The sequence below is a fragment of the Populus trichocarpa genome, chromosome 1 (genome assembly GCF_000002775.5).
Source record: "Populus trichocarpa isolate Nisqually-1 chromosome 1, P.trichocarpa_v4.1, whole genome shotgun sequence".
NCBI classification, from domain to species: Eukaryota; Viridiplantae; Streptophyta; class Magnoliopsida; order Malpighiales; family Salicaceae; genus Populus; species Populus trichocarpa.
The window spans coordinates 33,225,492-33,240,069 of record NC_037285.2 but is presented as its reverse complement, the minus strand read 5'-3'; the positions used below and the strand labels follow the sequence as shown (position 1 = coordinate 33,240,069).

Sequence of the window (14,578 nt, the reverse complement as noted above, 5' to 3'; positions counted from 1 at the left end):
AGGTCTAAAACATTCATGCAGAGACCAAGACTTAATACAATTGTTTTTAAGTTCAAATCATAATAACAAAATAATCTTTCCTGAAGCCCAAATAAGACCATTTTCTCAAGTTGAAAATTTGATATAAATATCTATAACTTTTATGCAAACCATCTGTTTAGATTATAATGTTATCAATAATATTTTGTCTAGCCACTAAATTAATAGTTTTAAATTTTATCCTATAAAAAGAGACATTTGCCATATATTTAGACATATTGGTTTTCACATCAAGATCCATGTTATTGTTTTCTTTCTTTGTATTTTTTTAATATTCAAGTTTTATTTTATGTTATATTCTCGTTAATTTCTTGTTTATGTTTATTATTTTTTTATTATACATAGTTAATTTATATCATAACTATGTTCTTATCTTGTTTATTTATGTTTTTCTTCTTAATTATCTTTAGTTAAGTTTATTTTTTTCAATGTGAAAAAGTTATACTAATGATGTGATAATAAGTATAATACAAACTTAATATGAACTTTAATGTTTAAATTCAAGAAAGTTTGTTATTAATATGTGTTATAATTATTATCTTAATTAATCTTAATACCTTTATTGTTAAATGGCGAGTCTTCGTTTGTGGTGTGCAATCATTGGCACAACAAATACTTGATTCTTTCATCACCTACTGCATAGAGAACCGACATTTGTGTTATGAAAAGATCTTGATTTGTTATTTTAATAAATTTAAAAAACAAAAAGTGGTTGCACGCGTCAACAAGTAGGAGGTGGTCGTGCCCTTCGAGCGACTCGTGCAACGCCTCTGCCAGCTAAAAACTATATTTTTTCATGTTATTATTTGTGTCGTCACATCCCTTTTTTTATAAGATAGCATGTGTAGTCATGGGTGGTGCAGTTCATCGTCGGAGATTTTTTTTGAAATAGATATTTCACAAAAAAAAAGAAAAAAGAAAAATCAAAATAGATATTTCACCAAAAAAAAAATGGCTTGATTGAATGATCTAGAGCTCTATCTATATCCTTGTGACAAAATAGTGACATAATTTTATTCATAGGAGAAGATCATAGAAAAGAAAAATGCTTTGCGATATGGAATATGGTAGAGATTTTAACAAAAAAAAAAAAAGACCAGTAATGAAAATCTCTCTGAGAAAGAATCCAATGGGATCTGGTAGGGCGACAAATTTTATACAACCATCGGCTCTGCTGCTATGCTTCCTACAGAACTTGAGATACTTTCTGTTAGATGCCGCGATGCTTTCTCATAATTAACGAAGCCCATGAACCAGAAATCATGTCCATCAATTGTAACGATCTGGATGTATCTCTCGGATTGATTCTCCCTCATGACTACAGGATTGATGGTGCCAATCTTGCTCAAAGGTATCATTACCTGTTCCAGCCGAACCTCTGACACTCAATTCAAATAATTCTGATAGATATTGAAGACATTCTTAAATAGTTATTTCATTGATATTGGTTTGTGCTAGGTGCTATTGATCACACAATATTTTATGCTGGTTTGTAACCCTTTTCTTTACCTTGTAATAACTCCAAGCTCCCTGGCCTGAGGGTGCTGTGAAAGACAAGGGACGGTCGCTACAGAAAGCTGCATGAGCATCAGATAGATAAAGGGTTCCGGCAACTGGACCTGTTGTTGTGGACAGATAGCAGGCAAATGTCTTCTTCAGCTTTTCATTTGGATTAGTACTTGTGAATGTCTGCTTGTATAGAGCCTCAAACCCACCTCCTGTTAATGCTTTAGCTGTCAGGTTCACCTTGCCCCATGCGGCTCCGGGAACAGATGAATTAGTCCTGACTGTTGAACAAAATGATCATGGAATCATGATGATGTTAACATAAAAAGTTCATTTTTGAAATCTGAAATGATCAAAGATTTTAAATCTATTGAATATGATCAAAACATTACATACGGTTGTGCCAGATATTTTGAGCGATGGTATCAGCCTTGGTGCCCCAAGAATTAAACACCTGGAGAATGGATTCCTTACTGCTACGTGATGATTTTTCAATGGGGCTGTACTGGAGGTATGGATGATGGAACTTCTTGGCTTCATCATCAGTTGCACCCCATAAGGCTGCCTTTTTATTATCTGGATGGCACGAAGGAACAGCAGGATTTCCCATGACACGAGTCCCCCATTTCTCCGAGTTCTCATCGTATGGTGGTGATGAGAATGATGAATGACGGGAAGTGCTAGGCAATGAGTCTGACATTGTTCTATGAAAAGGGCTTGCTTCTTTTGACATTGGTGAGGAGATAGAAGGGTAAAATGGCTGTGATTCTTGGTTGGTGCCGTTCATTTTGGGTAGAGAATGATGCAAAACTGTGGCTGTGGGGATGTGTTTTTGGCTCTGACCATAGCATTTGAAGGAGACCGTTGCTTACAGCTGACTAAAACATTTCATTGAACCGTAGGTGTGGACCTTGGACTCTTCTAATTATAATTTTTCACGGATATCAACTTGGGTTTCTTCATTGTTAAGGATAAGTAGTAATATTTTAATTTAAAAGGATAAGATATTATATTTTTAATATATTTTTTATATTTATATAAATTGTTTTGTTTTTTAATTTTTTATATAAAATATTAAAATCTCATATTTTTCTTAAAAAAAATTTGGATTCATCTAGGCTAACCCGTATGACTTGAAACCTGGTCCCTTCATCGAGTCATCAGGTTTAATAACTATAATTAATAATATTAACAAGGATTGGACCTAGTGGTAAATTGCTAGTACTTTTTATTTGATTTTATTTGTTTTTATATTTTAAAAGTATTTTTAAAAATTTAAATTTTGTTATTTTATTTTAAATTAATATTTTTATTATTATTTTGATGTATTAATATTAAAAATAATAAAAATATTATAATAAGCATCGAACTTGAGACACCTGTAAGATAGCATTCATGGTCAACCTTCTCGTTTTCATATCCCTTGCCTCTTATGCTTAACAATGAAGAAATGCTTGTTGACACCCCTGGAAATTTCTAATTAGAAGAGTGCAAGTCCACACGTACGGTTCAATGAAATGTTCTCGTCAGCTATAAGCAACGGTCTCCTTCAAATGCTATGGTCAGAGCCAAATATATATATTCTCATAGCCAAAAACACATCCCCACAGCCACAGTTTTGCATCATTCTCTGCCCAAAATGAACGGCGCCAACCAAGAATCACAGCCATTTCACCCTTCTATCTCCTCACCAATGTCATAAGAAGCAATATATATATATATATATATATATATATATATATATATATATATATATATATAGTTTATACTAGATCACTCGAGTTCTAAGTTGACCCGATAAAAAAAAAAATAACTTTTTTCAAATTACTTATAAATTTAAATTTTGCTAGATTCAGATTCAGTCAAGATCTTAGATTATCCGAGTCTTGAACCAGATCGGGTCTAATAACCATACCACTTATAGTAATAATAATAATAATAAAGAGTAATTTAACTCTGAAGGATATAGCTCAATTGGTCAGACTCTAGGTTTACTCTATAGAGGTCACCAGTTCGAGTCCCACAAATCTCAGGGTCACTGGAGGTTTACATGGTCTTTAATTTCAAGACCCATAAGATTAGTCAGAATATGCGCAAGTTTACTCGAACACGCACATTAACAAATAAAAAAAATAAGAGTAATTTTTATACCATTACTGGACTCATAATTGGACTCCTGAAAGTCATCTATTTGCCCTTGAAGCCCAAGGTTTGAAGCTTCTATATCTGGCCCATGAAACTTCACATCGTACCATATCCTTGTTTTTTCACTCATAATTGAAGTTGTCTTACGCGGTTATTTTAAACTAAAATTCAACTTCACAGAGTTTTTTTTCTTCCCAATACATGTAAACAATCATTTTTATTAAAATAAAACTATCCTATCATTTTTATTTGAAAAATAATTTTAGTTTTCTTACATGATGAAAAAATATAATTAAATATGAAAATATAAATATAAAATCTTTCTTTGATTTTAATTATTTAGTAATATTTATAATTAAAAACTCTTAAAATGCTCCAAAGAAAACAAAACTCGATATAAAGTATTAGATGTAATATACCAATATTTATATTTTAATAATATTATTCATAAGGAGTCTTTTATTCAAATAAAATATTTATATAACATACATGACATCCATAAAATTTTATTTTTAATATGGTAATATTAAATTTATAATTCTCTTAAAAAATATTTTCTTATACACGAAACAAATACTAAACATGAATAAGAATTTTATGTCTGAACAAAATGATCAGACTTTTATGGCATCGGAAGAAGCACCAGTAACCTAGCCTTCAAATCAAGACCGTTTGATCTATTATTTGTCAATATCATCCAACGGCTACAAGAAAGCGCTCACCAACATAAACTAAGACCATCCTCACAAACCCGTTAAGAAAATCAATGGCTTCCTTCATCTTCAAGTTATACAATCTGAACACTTGACGACGAACACAAAGGAAAGCCACTCAATCATCTTCTTCTTCTCTTCAATCTCTTGAAGATGAGTTACCAAAAAGCCCCTCATCAACCCTACCCTCCTTCAGGTAATCAAACTCTTTTAATTCCTTAATTATTATTATTATTAATTTCTTTTTCTTTTTTCTGTTTTGAGTTTAGAATTTGGTTTATGTTTTTTTTTTTTTTTTAATTTTAATTGGGACAGGGTACTCACCACCTTACCCACCACCAGGGTACCCACCAACAACACCACCGTACGGAGGGTACCCACCAACAACACCACCGTACGGAGGGTACCCACCGCCTGGAGCACCACCGCCAGGGTACTCTGGATACCCACCACCGGGGCCACCTCGTGGGTACCAAGGGTATTTCGCTGAAGGGTATCCACCACCACCACCGCCTCCAGGTCCGCAACAGTACCAAGAGTGTTATCACTATGAACATCATCATTACCAGGATGATGGTTGCTCCTCGTTTTTACGTGGTTGGTATGTTTCATATCTATTTGCTCTGTTTCTTCCGTCTTGCTTTCTTATTTTTTTATAGGGGGGGGGGATTTTGTGCTATGTGGTTGGGTTGAATTTTGTTTAATGTTATGGTATTCCATTATTGATGATTGTTTTTGTGAGATCTTGTCTTGAATTTAGTTTAATATCATGGGATTCAATCAATGATGGAACTTTAAGTGTTTAGGATTGGAAAATAGTTCAGTCTTGGCGGCTTCTCCGAGCTTATCAGTTTCGCTGTGAAGTGTTTAGGATGCTGTTTAATCAGCTGATAACTAATTCCGTAGTAGAAACTTCTCTGATCTTATACTGTCTGCAATGAATCACACTTGACTTGTGAAGGGTTTTTATTAGCAATATGAGGTGGGTAGGATGGCATTGAATTGGACATTATCTATGTAGGAATCGGTTGAGCATCTAAGCTACTAGAGAACCAGAAAGTTGTTCTCCACCCATTTACTTCTGTGGAAACCTAACTATTGCAAGGCTAGAGCACATATTCTTTGTTTAGTCAATCTTTTTCTTACAGCCGAACTTTACTACAAAGAGTTTGAAATAATTCCCAATGAAAGAAAAGCCATCCTATGTTAAAGAAGCTAGATTGTGTTGCAGATCTGCGTTGCGGCCTAACTTTAGAAAACAAAGTTTGAGATATTTGCTAAACGTATAACAGCTATACACATCTAGCACTTTTTAATGGCTATTTCATATCTCTGGCTAGTACTTATGAAGATTCTGAAAACAATATAGTAGATTAGAACTGTCTATCTACCTAACAAAGGTTGGCGATTGTTGGAAAGCAATGGAAGGGTCTTGAATAAGCCTTGTATCATTAAAAACCTGCCATGGTCAATTGATTATCATACTGCTTAAACTTAATGGATTCAAACCACCCAGAACTGAACAAGCTAACTTGAAAGTGATGAGGTTTGACTAGTTGACTTGGGTCCTCCTCAATACCTGTAAGGTCTTGGTGAAATTGGTGCAAAATTAGCAGGAGGCTTTTGATGTCTGGTGTTCAATGACTACCTTTTAGTTCAGATACCTGTAGATTTCTATTGTCTTGTCATCGCGAGTTCAGAGTGATGTTGGTAAGGAAAATCCAGGACTTCTATTTCTTTTGGGTCTTATCATGTGATTTGGAATTGCAAGTTATTTGAGAATTACTGTTTTTCTCTTGCCACCAAAGCAAATGAACCTTGGAGCTCTAATCTACAGCATTCTTGTTAACTGAAGCCCCAAAGGGAAAATCAATTTGGATTTTCCTCATACTCTTCTTTACAAAAAAATGTGTGAATACTCTTACATCACTGTTTAAATATGTCATTAGCGCAAGTTTGGATTCTTTTTAAATTCTGGTTAGGGCATTAGGTAACTTATTTAGATGCAAAGTTTTAGAGTAACTAGGAAGGAGTAGAAACAGGGAGTTTGTAACAGAAAGGACATGGAGAAAATGTGTGATGATTACAGATAATAGCCAAAATGTTGAAAAATTTAGTACTAAAAGTTGTTCTCTTCTTAAAAACTTCATCAACCTAGCTCGAATTTAATTTGGAATTGCTCAGCATGAGGTTGAAGCAGTAAATAACTAGACCAAAAAGCATGCCCTATAACTATCTGTAATAGATTATTACTAACTCATTGAGGGTTTCCTTCAGCAATACGAGGTAGCTTGGATGTCATTGAACTGGTGAAGTTGGTTGAGCACCTTTAATCTTATTACAGGACCTGGATAATTTGCTTCATTATCATAGTTCGCCAATTCTGTGGAACCTTTCCTACTACTTGAAGTCCCATTGTTGGGGCACATTGAAATTTCTCCACGCCACATGTCATGTTGAAACAGTTCAATGATAAAACTTGAAACTACCTATTGCAAGACTGGGTCGGAGATACTGAATTAGTTTAACGACATGTAAAGACTGGGTCGGAGATACTGAATTAGTTTAACGACATGTATCTATTATTGTCTTACAACCTAACTTTACACATGGTTTGAAACAATTATGACACTTAATAACAGCGTTTGGATGTTAAATGAGCTTAATGGTGTATTCAAGTCATAATGTCACAACCTAACTTCAGATTTCAGAAAACAAGGTCTTTAACAGCTGGCCAACATACAACAGCATGCTGCCATATGCATCTATCAGCTTTTAATGACTAGAATAAGCTTTGGCTAGTGTACTATTCCTATGAAAGTCCTGAGATGGAGTAGAAAATAAGCGTCCATGCTTGTCACAAAAATTGGCAGTTGGAAAGAAACAAAGGATCTTGAATAAGCCCTATAGAACATTAAACACCTGACTTGGTCTATGTATTACTATACTACTTACACTTGTATGATTCAGTTCTCAAAAGAGTCAGAACACAAGCTATCTCACAAGTCAACAAGGTTTGATTGGGTGACTTCAGTCCTAGTCAGTATCTATAAGGTCTGGGTTCCCTGGGATCAACAGGATGCTTTTGATACCTTGTGATCATTGTCGTTGAGGTTTCTCTTTCGATGAACATTTATGTCATTCCTTGTTTGATATTAGATCTTGTTTCCATATCCCAGGGCTTTCAGCAACTCTTAATGCAGCAAATGCATATAGGTTTGTCACCTGGTTGGTTAGCAATCTGGGATTCTTTTGCCCATCGATTTGCTTTGCAAATGGGGGAGCACTTAATGCTTCCTCTTTGCTGTGAATGCTCCCGGTCGCTTAGCTGTTGGTATATTAGATTGCTGAATCCTCAGTTACTTTACCCTGCAATGTTTATAATCATGGCATCTACCTGATTTTTTTGTAATGACTTCATTTAAATGTACTTGAATGATGACCTTTATTCTTCATTATTGATGTGATAATAATGATTATTTATTGTGCATGTGCAGTTTGGCCGCGCTATGTTGCTGTTGTGTGTTGGAGGAATGCTGCTTCTAAATTTGTACTGCTTCATTGAGCTTCAAATGATGTATATGGTTTCGCATTCTTCTTGTCTAGAATTGTATGGATTTCTATGTACATGTAATTTAATAGTGTCATTTCCTCCAACTTGAAAACAGTTTAGATATGCCTCAATGCTATTGTCTCGCGCACCTTCTTGACTTTAATGTGGCTTCCTTGATAAATCTGGCAAAGCTTGTTTTTTAATTACTACTGTGCTGAAAGCTTCTAGCAGAGAAAGCTTTATATTTATAGGCGACTCCTGACATTTGAGGGATCATGGAAGGTGGAAAAGATCTCGATGAAATTAATAACTAAGGTTGTAACTTGAAAGCTAATGGTGGACTGCTTGTATTATCAGAAAGAACAAAACAAAAGATGCTAGCACGAAGATTCCAGGAAAATTCTCCTTCTGGAGGGGAAGCATAAGTTGGGACACTTTCAACTACAGGAGAGGAGTTGCGCAATGTGAAATTTGGAACATCTCATCATCTGCTACTAGCCAAGAATTCACCGATGCACTGACGTTGACTATTGTTCAAGTTTCTCGTTAGATGCCTGCAAACATGATACGATATATTTCCCAACGCTTCTGATTCCGTTTCTGCGGTACTAAAATGCTTCGTAGCTTCTAAATTTAGCCACAGTTGGAATTTTCTTGACCCGAAGAACTTCCATTGATGAAATCCTGACGAACAGCATTCAAAAGAAGCGAGGTTAAATACATGGCAGCTTCATTAACTCCACAAGGAACGTGTCATGTTTTGATGGGTGAGCTGACAAACAGGCTTTGCTTCGTTGAAGAACTCTTCTGCCCCGTACTCTATATCTTGACAATCTTTGAGCATCTTCACAACTGGAAGGTAGGCAAACTCGTACTTGAGAATCCAATTCCTGATGGAACTGGCTGATCATGCCAATACTAGCACAGTTATGTATTTATAAAACATCCAAGTACAAAGTAGCAAATCTCTTACAAATTAAAAAATAGTAGCATGCCACTAGAACACCAACAGGCTAAAAAATCCATAAAATCAGCTGGCCTAAACGAAGTACAACTACTTAATAACAAAGAAATGCCAGGTAGGGCCAAAAACACACCCTAGATTCACCTATAAAGTCCACACGAACTCTGGTGCATCTTTCCTTCGCCCTGCCAAAGTCCGATACAAGAACATCTTCTCTACCTTTTGCCCATCATCAGCGGTAATATCCATCTGGTCACTTTCATTTATGATCTCCACATTGAGCCTTGGCATCTTCTTCGCAAGGGACTTGCAGCCTCCAAGGGTAATGTCGCAGGATGACATCCAAAGGGATCGCATTGTTTCATACTTTCCCACGTCCATTAAAAGTGCTGCATTACCAAAAGGGCAGTCCCTTATCTCAAGCTTGCGAAGTTTCTTGCAACCATTCAATAGATACTGCATTCCCTTGTCAGTGTCCCCAGCAAATGCAATAGAAAGCATTTCAAGCTGCTCGGCATACATTCCAATGTAGAGGAAAACTTGATCAGTCAGCAGACCAGACATTGACAACCGCCTGAGCCCCTTGCATGAGTGAACAATAGCCCCAAAACCTTCATCCAATGGCTGATTGGTATCAGCGTCCGGTTTTGTGGGGTCAAGGATGCACAACCTGAAACGGGTAAAATTGGGGCAGTTCTTAGCTACAGTTATGAGGGCTGCATTGGTCATCTGCTGACAGAAGTATAGGATTGAGTGAAGGTTGCGGCAACCACTTGAAAGAGCAACCAAGCCCACTTCAGTCACAGCTGCATTCCCAACAAATGGATCAGAAGGAAAGACCCTTATTTCCTGCAAATGTTTGCAAGTGGAAGCTACAACTTCTAGTCCTTCATCTCCAATGCAGTCCAGTATCTGCAGATATTGCAAAAACCATTGTCAGTCATCGTGAGAACAAGTGAACTTGTGATTCCTAAAAACAGGTGAACAGGCATACCCATAAGCGCTGGAGTTTCCTGCAGTGACGAATTAGCTTTATGAGCTCAGTACCATGAATTCCTGGAGCATAGCTTAGGTTCAAGGAAGTCAGGTTCGGGCAAATTAAATGAAAAGCCGATAGGCATTGAGGAGCAGCCTCCAGAAACCCTGACAAACTCTTGACTGACTTACACTTTTGAAGAGCAGTCACTAATTTATTATAGGTCTCAGAATCTGGATCATGCACGTAAGACCCTACACCCAAGTCCACTAAATGAGGTGCTCTCATCAATATTTTTTGAAGTATATCAAGTGGCACGGCATGATTTAACCTCAAACTCCTCAGATTAGGAGATCTAGCTACAAGTCTCTCAAGAGCTGCTAAATTGACATCTCCTTTGAGACATGCAAAATTAAGTGATACAAGAGATGTACAAGTGTCAGGAAAGAAGCTAAGCCAATGGCCTCTATGATCCTCGACATCATTTTCTTGCAGGTCCAGCTCCCTCAGAAACCTGGGTCGAAGAATGACGTTCAAAGTAGTTAGAGCATAGCTAACTATCTCAATATATATACATCTCTTGAAACCCATCATGCCATTTCCTTCTATTCATATTAAATCAATCAAATGATTGTTGCTCCTTGTTTACTCAGCATTTTATCTTTCAGATGCTTTTAAAAAGATCAAATTGGATAACAATTTCACAAATAATTGAAACCTCAAACATGAATGACCATCTGGACTACAATTAGCTGCACTTAAAACTTAAATGGAAATTAGAAGTTCTCAAATGGAAATTAGAAGTTGAACTTCAGAGATCATAAAGGGAGCTTTTTTATATATATATATATTTTTTGAGCAATGGGGGCGTCAGTAACCCTTATAAATAGCAATAAAATAGAAAAGCCTTCTGTATTAATTAGCAGGCCAGTAATGATGACTGTGTACTTATAGACACTTAAAAAACATGTAATAACTCACAGATTATGAATTGAAATAACACAAAATAGGCACTAGGGGGAACGTAAAGAACATTATAAGTAACAATAAGATGAATATAGCTGAATCACATATGCTTCGAGATCACAAACAAAAGAAACACCGAATCATCCGACAATTTCACTATAAAGTTATACCAAGCTAACTCCATTACTTTACTCTATGCTCAACTCCTAGCAAGCAATTAAGAGCATTGACTGCCTAATAGCCACACATCCACCATCAATTAGACAACTGCAGAACCCCGTACAATACTGTCAAAGAAACCAAAACCCAAACTACAAAACAAGCACGAAAACTAAGAATAATAGTCCCCACTAATTACCAGTAAGAACCCAAACATACTTGACACTTGCCCTTGTATTCAACAATTGACAACAACGATAACCCGAACAGTGCTGACATTTGCACTAGCATTCAACAATTAGCAATCAAAACCATGTTGAGAAACCTACTTTTCTAATATAAAGCTTAAACAATTTCTAACCAAAAAAATCAGCAATAATTACAAACTGAAATGGCTAGATAGATAATCAAACAAAAACCCACAAAGGAAAGCATTTCTTACCTACAATTAGAAGCAATAGCAGCAAGGCCATCAGTGCTGAAGCCTTCACAACTAACAAGAACCAAGGACTTGAAATTGGCAAAAGACCTTGAAATCAGCTCCAAGCACTCATCGGATATTATCATCCTCTTCAACTTGAGCTCCTCTAACCCCATATTATTCCTTGCAAAAGCTTCAATCCATGGATAAACAAAGCCTCCCCAATCATGAGGAACCAAATTAAAATCAGCAAAATGAGGCTTTCCTTTCAAAGTGATAGATTTCAAACCTGGAAACCTCTCAATCACTCTCTCAGGACTAATTGCATAACAATTCCCTACAAAAACCTTTTGCCTGCTAGTACTTTCGATTTTGTACCATGGTTTACACACTTGAGACACTGAGTTCCTGTCTCTTTGTGATGTTACAAAATCGAAAATATGCTCTAATACTTCATCAGGGAAATAATTCATTTTTATTCAAAAACTTCTAAAAAAAACAAAGAAGAGGAAGAACCCAGATCTAGAAACTAAAAAATTTGATCTTTACAAAAAAGGAAACAGATCTAGAGATCTAAAAACCAAATGGGTTTTATTAGAAATGAGAAAAGACTCAAACGTTCTCGAGAAAGTGAAGGAAAATTTTTTGGGTTTTTTCTCTTTATGAAATGATAATGTTGTTGAATCAGATAGTGATGATTACATCACACAGAACTGGAAAAAAAAATCAAAAACAAACAACATAAACTGATCAAAAAAACAGAGATCTGAGAATCTAAGGTTTCCATAACTGGAGATTCTTAACTAAATCAAAACCCCATGATAACAATAATAGTAACCAAAAACCAAAGAAATGAAATGGTGTTATAAAGAGAGAGACCAACACGTATTACTACTTCAAGTTCAGATTTTCATCTCTCCCCTTCTCTCTAAACTCAGAGAAAAAAATGTATTTTTGAGTTAAACTCAAGTGAGAAGTGACTAGTAGCTTAACTTAACCATGGTTATAAATAATGTTTCTAAACCATGGTTGGTTTTTTAAGAGATCTAAGGGTGAGAGTCATCTAGTTAAAAAGTAGAGAGAGTCTTGACCGTTGGTTGGTGTGACATGCATGTGTCCTTATCTCTGCTAAAAGTCTTCTTGTTAAAGAGACGAGTAGTAATGGATTGCTAGCTAACAGGACATTGAGTTTGGTTTAATTTACGTTAGATGCCACGGCGAAGATAAGATTTTTGTTCTGTACTCGCGAGTGTGAGTGCACTCGCTTTCTCTGACGTAGACATCACCATGTGGGGTGGCATCGTCCGCGACCCCGTTGAGCAGATGATGATAAGGAGGAGAGAGTATGCAGGTTTTGTACTCTCTGAGATGGGTTTTTATTTAGTTTCCACAAGAAATGAGGACCTTTTCTGTGTGTCAGCAATTTTTTCTATTTTTTCTGAATTTTGTTGGGTTTTTTTTTTTCTTTTTCTGATTTGCTTTGTGGATAATTGAGAAATGGGTGAGCTTTTAATGATTAGGGAATCCAGTAAAAGGAAAGGAGAGAAATGATTTTGACAAAATCTAAGACTGGGTTTAATAAATGTGTCTGTACTGGAAATTTATGTGTTGCAGATTCAATACTTGAAAATGTTTCCATTCTGTAATTGTGGATGTTATACTATGTGATTGCTATGGCTATTTTCCCCTTTCCATATCTCTCTAAGCTGTATTAAATTGATTTCTAATCATTTAGGGTTTACTCAAACTATTTTATTGGTTAAGTTAATTTAATGTTTAAATTGGATAGTTCACATTGAGTGTTATGGATTATGATAATTCTTTCTCATATCTACCAAAACAAATAATGAATCCATTCTAGTTTTGACCAGGTTTGAAGCTCGACCCTAGCTAGAAATTGGGTTGGTGGATCGGCAGGCTAACCTTGCTAAGCTAGGGCCGGTGATCTATGGATCCAGCCGACTTAATAAAACTAATCATACCACTTGTCATTCGTTAGAGTCCGTCACGATCGTACATAAGATATAGAACATTGATTTTGGTTTTGTTATAACTGAAGCTATTAAACTCGGCTCGGTCTATGACCCGACTCAAGGTTTAAGTCATAAGTTTGGTAAATTAACACGGATTGACCTAAATTAAACTAAAACGATTTTGTTTTAATATTTTTTTTTTAAGTTAACACAAGGTTGTTTTGAAAGGAAAAGATTTTTAAAAGTCCAACTTGATTTCGACCGGGTCATGATTTGACCTGTCAAGTTAGATTTTTAAAAGTCCAACTTGATTTCGATCGGGTCATAGTTTGACCTATCAGGTCAATCGGATCTGAAGAGATTTTTTTGAAACCCAAACCAAGTCGATCGGGTCTTGGACAAATCTATTGGCCGAGCCGAGTAAAGCCGAGAGTTTGGTGTGCTCATAGCATTTCATAATACATAGCACGAAATAACACGTATGGAATGTTAATGGATCGTGTATGATGGAACAGAACGTTATGGAATTGAATAGTTTTTAACTTTTCTATATTTTAAGAAGTTATATTTACTATCTGCAGAGAAATTGCGTGGTGATCCATGTAAAAAATAGTTAAGAGCAGAACAAGGTCAACTACGATTAATTTGCATAGGATCTTATTAAGATAAAACTATTTTTTTTTAAAATAAAAAAAAAAAACCCTTCAATAACTATACAAGGACAGCACACAATTAAACCAAACTAAAAATATAGGATCTCATAGATCCAGATTTAAAGTTATTGGAGCCGTGAAAACACAAGATCTAATGACAAAAACCTGCACGGTTTGAGATTATTATTCAAAGCAAAATAAAGGAAAAGAAAACAAAGAGGAGATGTTAAGATTTGCATATATCTTACGTAAATAACCAAAAGAAAGCTCAAGAACCGACGACAACTCAATCAAACCAAACTAAAATTCCTAAATCATTTAATTAGATCTAGATTTCTAGTTTGTTGAACCATGAAAAACATCGAATCCAATGATGAATACCTCAATATATATATATATATATATATATATATATATATATATATATATATATATATGTGAGATTATTCAAAGAGGATAAAAACAATTGTTGGTTCCGGTGGAAAAATAATCAAAGACGGCCAACACTAG

At 35.4% G+C, this 14,578-nt stretch overlaps 3 protein-coding genes across 7 annotated transcripts; 1 reads left to right on the top strand and 2 right to left on the bottom strand.

Moving 5' to 3' along the window:
- Positions 1-1,021: 1,021 nt before the first annotated feature.
- On the bottom strand, positions 1,022-2,440 carry LOC7495821 (GEM-like protein 5). Of its 2 annotated transcripts, none has more exons than XM_024610353.2 (3): positions 1,938-2,440; positions 1,549-1,826; positions 1,022-1,400 (listed from the first exon to the last, which is right to left on the bottom strand). In XM_024610353.2, the coding sequence occupies exons 1-3, from the start codon at positions 2,185-2,187 to the stop codon at positions 1,194-1,196; spliced, it is 735 nt and encodes a 244-aa protein (XP_024466121.1). In that variant the 5' UTR covers positions 2,188-2,440; the 3' UTR covers positions 1,022-1,193. The 2 variants fall into 2 exon arrangements, with proteins under 2 accessions (XP_024466121.1, XP_002300139.1); XM_002300103.4 differs by having other exon boundaries at positions 1,942-2,436.
- A 1,993-nt stretch (positions 2,441-4,433) lies between these two features.
- On the top strand, positions 4,434-8,119 carry LOC18095250 (protein CYSTEINE-RICH TRANSMEMBRANE MODULE 13). Of its 4 annotated transcripts, none has more exons than XM_052451321.1 (4): positions 4,434-4,599; positions 4,719-4,741; positions 4,787-5,004; positions 7,901-8,119. In XM_052451321.1, exons 1-4 carry the CDS (start codon positions 4,557-4,559, stop codon positions 7,947-7,949), a joined length of 333 nt encoding a protein of 110 aa, XP_052307281.1. In that variant the 5' UTR covers positions 4,434-4,556; the 3' UTR covers positions 7,950-8,119. The 4 variants fall into 4 exon arrangements, with proteins under 4 accessions (XP_052307281.1, XP_052307280.1, XP_006369830.3 ...); XM_052451320.1 differs by having other exon boundaries at positions 4,435-4,599; positions 4,719-4,785; positions 4,816-5,004; XM_006369768.3 differs by having other exon boundaries at positions 4,435-4,599; positions 4,719-5,004.
- A 712-nt stretch (positions 8,120-8,831) lies between these two features.
- On the bottom strand, positions 8,832-12,444 carry LOC7495822 (protein AUXIN SIGNALING F-BOX 2). The gene is made up of 3 exons (XM_002300104.4): positions 11,464-12,444; positions 9,915-10,410; positions 8,832-9,832 (listed from the first exon to the last, which is right to left on the bottom strand). Exons 1-3 carry the CDS (start codon positions 11,913-11,915, stop codon positions 9,065-9,067), a joined length of 1,716 nt encoding a protein of 571 aa, XP_002300140.1. The 5' UTR covers positions 11,916-12,444; the 3' UTR covers positions 8,832-9,064.
- Between the last annotated feature and the right edge of the window lie 2,134 nt (positions 12,445-14,578).

Bases quoted from the DNA above. Each gene is read 5' to 3' on its own strand.
- LOC7495821 (XM_002300103.4), bottom strand. From the start codon at position 2,332: ATGAACGGCACCAACCAAGAATCACAGCCATTTTACCCTTCTATCTCC. The intron at 1,827-1,941 runs GTATGTAATGTT...TTTGTTCAACAG, and splicing joins TCAAAATATCTGGCACAACC to TCAGGACTAATTCATCTGTT. The intron at 1,401-1,548 runs GTAAAGAAAAGG...CGGCTGGAACAG, and splicing joins GAGCTTGGAGTTATTACAAG to GTAATGATACCTTTGAGCAA.
- LOC18095250 (XM_006369768.3), top strand. From the start codon at position 4,557: ATGAGTTACCAAAAAGCCCCTCATCAACCCTACCCTCCTTCAG. The intron at 4,600-4,718 runs GTAATCAAACTC...TAATTGGGACAG, and splicing joins TCAACCCTACCCTCCTTCAG to GGTACTCACCACCTTACCCA. The intron at 5,005-7,900 runs GTATGTTTCATA...GTGCATGTGCAG, and splicing joins TCCTCGTTTTTACGTGGTTG to TTTGGCCGCGCTATGTTGCT.
- LOC7495822 (XM_002300104.4), bottom strand. From the start codon at position 11,915: ATGAATTATTTCCCTGATGAAGTATTAGAGCATATTTTCGATTTTGTA. The intron at 10,411-11,463 runs GTAAGAAATGCT...TCTTCGACCCAG, and splicing joins GCTATTGCTTCTAATTGTAG to GTTTCTGAGGGAGCTGGACC. The intron at 9,833-9,914 runs GTATGCCTGTTC...CAATATCTGCAG, and splicing joins GGAAACTCCAGCGCTTATGG to ATACTGGACTGCATTGGAGA.